The 6476-nt window shown below is 38.0% G+C and overlaps 1 protein-coding gene across 1 annotated transcript; it reads right to left on the reverse strand.

The window, feature by feature from the left end:
- Positions 1 to 309: 309 nt before the first annotated feature.
- On the reverse strand, positions 310 to 6006 carry LOC102227038 (aquaporin-10-like). Its single transcript, XM_005809119.2, has 6 exons — positions 5814 to 6006; positions 4505 to 4631; positions 4059 to 4196; positions 2969 to 3087; positions 2670 to 2887; positions 310 to 2374 (listed from the first exon to the last, which is right to left on the reverse strand). Exons 1-6 carry the CDS (start codon positions 5886 to 5888, stop codon positions 2158 to 2160), a joined length of 894 nt encoding a protein of 297 aa, XP_005809176.1. The 5' UTR covers positions 5889 to 6006; the 3' UTR covers positions 310 to 2157.
- Between the last annotated feature and the right edge of the window lie 470 nt (positions 6007 to 6476).

Here is a 6476-nt window from a genome sequence, read left to right on the forward strand (position 1 = left end):
CAGTTTGTTGATACAATGAATCAATATCATAATGAACAACAACATTGATGTAAAAAAAACTATTTCTTTAATGAATATCCATCTCCTCTGCCTCCTCCTCTGCTGGTTGTGTTCAGGAAGCGTAAAATTCCCAGTGTAAGCAGCGCTGCTACTTTAAAGTGCAGCTGCTTTCTTCATTCTAGCACCACATTCTAGATAACAGTTTACAACATGTACAATTTTCACAGTCTAATAGCATGATGCTGTTTGTTTAAAGCAATGCACTACCGATACAAGTTTCCTACAATAAAAGATACCACTACAATAACAAACTGCAAATGTTCTCTTTAATATGTAGTACACAAACACACATTGGATCAAACTTTTCACCCACAAGAGCTCTCCTCTTACGGATCACTTCAAATTGCTTTGCTGTACTTTAGGTCGAGTCAAACCAAGTCTTACTAAAGTGCCCTGAGGTCTTAAAGCACGAGGAGTAACTTTTAAAGTGTTTTGTCTAAATGTTTGTGTAAAAAGTATATTTTTTCTTATATCATTAGGCAAGCTATCCTATTATTCATGGATGGTTGCCTGCAAATATCAGTGAATATCTGAAACTCTCTCAGAAAACACATACAACTGATTATTTGAACAGTTCAAACAGGAAATTTACCTTAATATGCATTAATATGCACCGTGGAAACCATCATAGCACCACCACAGAAGTTAACTTCAACAAACTTCCTTATTTCTGCTCTTGAGGCTATAACCAATCACTGCCAAGAAAATGAATAACACTCTTGGATTGACTAATTTAAGAATTAAATTAGCGTTATATGGCGTTATACCCCACGTGGTACCCCACACCGTTTTATATGGGCTATTAGGTCCTAGTTCGACCGGTGACTGGTGCCAGAGATTGGTCCAGAATGCAGGCAGTAAGTTGGATTTGTTTCCAGTGAGAGTTGGAAACTCTAAAGCTCAGACTTTAGACTTTCTGCTCAGACTTTAGACTAATAGCCGTTTTATATGGGCTATTAGGTCCCAGTTCGACTGGTGCCAGATAGCGGTCCAGAATGAAGGCAGTAAGTTGGATTTGTTTCCAGTGAGAGTTGGAAACTCTGAAGCTCAGACTTTAGACTTTCTGCTCAGACTTTAGACTAATAGCCGTTTTATACGGGCTATTAGGTCCCAGTTCGACTGGTGCCAAGGATTGGTCCACAATGCAGGCAGTAAGTTGGATTTGTTTCCAGTGAGAATTGGACCGCACCAAGTCTGAGCTTTGGACAGAAAGTCTAGGTGTAGCCAAAGTGTTGAAGGGATCCATTTGGTGGCCTTAGAATCGTGTATTTGCTTTTTGCAGATGATTTGGTTTTATTGGCTTCATCAGATTGTAATCTACGAGGCAGCCAGAATGAGGATCAGTGTCTCCAAATCTGAGACCATGCACAGTCTTGAGCCGGAAAAGAGCATGCAAAGTTTAAGTGGGGTTTTATTCACAAATGAGGGAAAAACAGAATGAGTGATAAGCTGATCGGTGCCGTTTCAGCAGCGACCCAACCCCGCATAAGTGGAAGACAATAGATTGTAAATATGTGGAACCTTGAAGGTGAATGTTGTGTTTTATTCAGTGGACTAATTGTATGTTTGCAATGGTTAGCTGTACAAACAGCCTCATTCCTGAGAAAGTTATTATGGCTATAGATTTATAAGTTCCATTATAAAAATAAATGCATAAATCTGTCTGAAAACTACAAGAGAAGTAAAAAAAGAAAAAAAAAGTTTTTCTGCCTATCTAACATAAGATGGTGTTCATTTTTCTCTACATCCTACCCTGCCTCCCCAGTTTTTTGTTGAGAGGCAGGATATAACCTGGACAGGTAACCTTCAATCATATCGCGACTCATTCTAGGAAACCATTTCACCAATTATATCAGGGAGGCAATGTGGGCACATGTTTTTGAAAAATTTAAATACACGGAGGTTTAATGTAGCAAACAACAGGATTCTGCTCAAATGTTTCTGCAAATGTATAGTCATAAAAAGAAATAATCATAACTCTGTTAACAGAAGCATATATAAATACCTGAACATCCTCAATTTCTAACCAGCCAGTCAGATTTACCATTTTATGATCAAAAAGGCTTATTGCACTGTAATTTTGTTACTGATCAATGACTAAAAATATGTTGACTTTAAGTTGTCTCCTGTTCCCTGTGTGGTGGCAGGCTCTTTGATGCTGTTGCTGATGGTGCAGACTGTTGTGCTCTTGTCCTGAGGAAGAAGTTCTGGAGTGGGCAGCTGCCATTCGATGAAGACCAAGTAAAGGCAAGAACCTAAAGGTCCTCCAATAAGTGGAGCCACTAGTGGGACCCAGAACCAGTAATTGTAACACCTGAGGAGAAATCACAATTAAAAACCTGAGGAAAGAGCTTCAGGATTATAGTTTCTGTTTGTGAAAAACATAACAACTTGTGAATGTTGCTTTGTAAATTTGCAGGGTCCTTAAATTCATTTGAGGAACTTTGACTGGAAGAAACAGAAGTTTGATTATCTGTTCTCTGAAAAGGTGCCAGAAAGACACAATTTTCTGAGAAACAGAAAATAATGTCTGTTTATTTCAAATGTATAAATTTGTGCTTTTCTCTCCAGTGTGAAATTACATAAGCAAAACAAGATAAGGTTCTTACGTAAAGACTTCGGTTCCCCAGCCTGCAGTCAGAGTGAAAAGGCGTGGCCCCAGGTCACGAGCGGGATTTATTGCAGCTCCACAGTTAGCTGACATGGACATGGAGATCCCGAGGACAATTGTTGCAACTATTGGAGGAATCAGATCAGAAGGAGCGGGGGTGTTCCTCTTTTCCTCCAAAGACAGGATGCATAACATCAGCATCCCAGTCCCCACTACCTGAACAGGAACATTTAAACAGTTTGCTGTAGGTTAGTGAGAAATTAACAAAGCAATGGCTTGATTATGATAAACTCGTACTTGATCAAGGAAACTCCTCCCTAACGTGAGGTACTGGGATGGATACGTTGCAAATATAGATGCTGTTTCATTTGGGCCATGAACAGTCAAAACGCCTTCACCAAACTCCATTATAGCATCTGCAACAGAAACATTTTTTGATATCTGGGAAAAAAAATTAACTGCAAACATTGTCTCAATAAAAATATTTTCTGATTTGAATGCAAACAAACCAATTCTGACATTTCAGAATTGCCTTATGTAAAGTATCTCAAGTTACTCCATGAAGTAGGAGATTGCAAAAATGTTGGTGTATTGAAAACCTCTGCCAATATTTTTCACTTTCTAATGTGTATCTTGAAATTTCTTTCATTTGTCTAATTTAGCATTTAGGCTAATTTAGGCTCTTATCACCATGGAGGGCAATGGGAGAACAATTTTCTCTAAGGCAATCTGCATTTAAAGATATTGAAATGAAATGAGAAGCAATAGACTCCTGAACAAAGCACATCCACAACATTGTGAGATGTAGGATTTCATGTCGGCTGACATGGTTCTAGTACTGTATACTTTGTAGACCTTTAAAATCACTGTTGCAGACAGATTTGGGCTGGTACAACTATTGGGCTGCACTTCAGGACGTTGGAGTAGCGTCAAAGCAGAATCTGGCCCAGTTAAACCTGTTCAGGGTTGTTGGTTCTGAGCTTGATTACAATAGACACAATCTCCCAGGCAGTGGCAGGTACCGCACATCAGATGGAGAAAGAATGAGTTCAGACTCTTTCTTTAGAGATCACTGAGATTAGATTAGCCCACGTAGACATTAGAGTAACCAGAATGAAATCCAGAGTTGATTGAGCCTCTGGACAATTTTTAAATTCAAGATTTTGTTTGGTCAATCTGTTTTTTAGAATTTTTATGACAGTTTCTGTGTCCCTATTTCAACCATCTACTTCAAGAATCTATCATTTAACTATGTCAGTTACTGAATTTAGAGAATTTTCTTGAAGGACTATTTTGGTTCAGTACTGGTTTGTTGGCATTGATATTGCTTGTAATAAATCAGTTCAGGTGTGTATGAAGACATTCCAGTGATTATACAAAGACCAACCGTAGTAAACCACGTAGACCAGCGCTGATGCCACATATGCCCCCAGCACTTGGGAGAGGCAGTATGGTACCAGCCTTCCCCACTTCACCTTCCTCAAGATACAGAAACTTAGAGTCACTGCGGGGTTCAGATGGGCTCCTGAGGGTGAAATGTAGGAGAACAAAAAGTGAAAAAGAAATGTATGAGAATCTGATGGTTTATTAGATGATCTACACAAGATAAATAAGTCAATCAAAAGAAAGCTCTTAAAAACTTAATGACTCTTTTTTTAAAGATCTTCAGTGATACATTTGAGGAGTAAAAGCAAGAAATTTCTTCCTGTTGATTATCAGGTGAGGAACTTGAATTTCCACTGTGCAGCTGGTTATAGAAGTGATATTTTAATAACTTTACACATCAGCCAAGTTAAATAGTGATGGCACATGTTAGTTTGTGATATATTTTACCTGAGATCCCCTTGGTCAGGTACATTGCTGACATCACCCCCACAGAGAAGGACATGTTGATCGACAGATACTGGCCTTTGGTCTCTCGGCTGGATTTTACCTGCGCTGCTGCAGAGCAACCAAATAGCTGTATGGTACACAGAGAGAGGAGCTGAAAATGGTTGGAGGCAAAGTTATGTTTCAAAGCCCAGGTTAGGAATTATTATGAGGGGAAAACGTGATTTCAATATTACTGCTGTGCAGCTGAGATAAGTGAAATGGTTGCCTTTTACACAACATTAGGCCACCCTTAATTTAAAAAGCTGCAATAATATATCGTTTCTGACCACCATGAAGCATAAATATGTGAAGACAGATTAATGCTACAGTGAGTTTAACTTGAGCACTGAGTTTTTAAAAACAAATTATCCAAAATACTCCAGATTGGTCTGGTGTGAAACAGTACTTTGCACACTGCCAAACACAGTTGTGATGATGTGGTTCTGTGTCTTCCCCAGAAGCTCCGACATCTTGTAAAAGTGCGTGGCATTATGATCTTTAAAATACCAAGAGATATTAATAAAGGTCATGGCCCATATTCTCAAAACATCCTAATACTAAAAGTAGCGCTTAGTGACATCGTTTTAGGAAACATCTTGAAATATCTGTAATTCTAAGATTTTTCTGTAGAGAATATAAAAGTAAAATAAAAGTTATTCACAAAGTTACCCTTTAAGAGCTCCTAAAGAGACAAAATGCTAGGAGTAACGAGGAGTTTGTTTTTTTTCATGAACCTAAGAATGTCTTAAGCAGAGAAGACAGGAGAAATCACTCCAATTCTGTCCCGTTTCTTTTTCCTTCCTGTACCTCCAGATTTTAAAACGATCGTTTTGCCAGATCAAATAAGTTTGTAAAAGCAGGCAATCATGGTGAACTGCTGACAGCTGTTAATATCACATTAATATCAAATATATGATATAATAAAATGACAGACAACATGTTGATGCCGTGTGGCAATTAATTCAATTTTACATAGTTTTTTCATTATGATACACGTTTCTTAATCCAGGCTACATATATGATTGGTTAATTTCTATTAATTGCTCACTAGTCATATATATATGTGTTTTTTATGTCTCATTTTGTTTTGTGTATCAACTCAACCATTCCCTTTAAGATGGCATCACACCTACCTACAGCAAATGCTGCAATTATTGAAAGCTGTTTATGAATTAGTTACCAATTATTCTCTAGGATAAAAGCAAATGAAAGCAGCTGAATAGTTATTTAAAGATTTAAGAAATATTAATACATCTCAGGTGTTACTCACCAGCAAGACAAATGTTCCCAGGAACTCAGCCATACATTCTCGGACCAAGGGACTCCTCAGCATACGCAGCTTCATCGTGACTTGACTGTCCTGAATCGCTTGTCTCCACTTGAGAATCAGAGGATGTGCGGACTGTATCACTCGCCTCTCCTGGTTTGCCTTAAAGCCCCACTGAGTTGGATAAACACTAAGGGCTATAACTTAGTTATTAACCGCGGAGGACTCGCTGTCACAGATAATGTGATTTACTGCTTCTGTTAGAGGTTGCTCATTTGAACAGAGTCCATAAATTTTCAGATAATAGAACGGACCTCAAAGAGGCTGTTTAAGCCACATGGTGTTTATCTTGGAAAATAAAACTTTTGCTTATTTACTGGGAATAAGCAAAAGTGATAATGAATGAACTGATAATGAAGGTTTCTGAGCAAGTGTTATGGAACAGATAACGGAGTTTTCAGTGAAGATGATTTTTCTTCTCTTTCCAACCAAAAGAGAAGAAATATATATTTTATACTCCATTAATATATAAAAAATACTCCATTAATGTATAATGGAGTATATTTTTTTATTTGAACCAGGTTTGATTTAGGGACAGATGTACCAATTAACCAGAAATGGGAGAAACTTAGAGAAACTCCCTACAGGAGAGAGATGGGTGGAAGG

This window comes from Xiphophorus maculatus, chromosome 3, assembly GCF_002775205.1.
Source record: "Xiphophorus maculatus strain JP 163 A chromosome 3, X_maculatus-5.0-male, whole genome shotgun sequence".
Lineage (NCBI taxonomy): Eukaryota > Metazoa > Chordata > Actinopteri > Cyprinodontiformes > Poeciliidae > Xiphophorus > Xiphophorus maculatus.

Coding starts and splice junctions, on each gene's coding strand:
- LOC102227038 (XM_005809119.2), bottom strand. CDS start 5,888: ATGAAGCTGCGTATGCTGAGGAGTCCCTTGGTCCGAGAATGTATGGCT. Junction 4,197..4,504: donor CCTGACCAAGGGGATCTCAG/GTAAAATATATC, acceptor TTTCACCCTCAG/GAGCCCATCTGAACCCCGCA. Junction 2,888..2,968: donor GGAGGAGTTTCCTTGATCAA/GTACGAGTTTAT, acceptor GTTCCTGTTCAG/GTAGTGGGGACTGGGATGCT.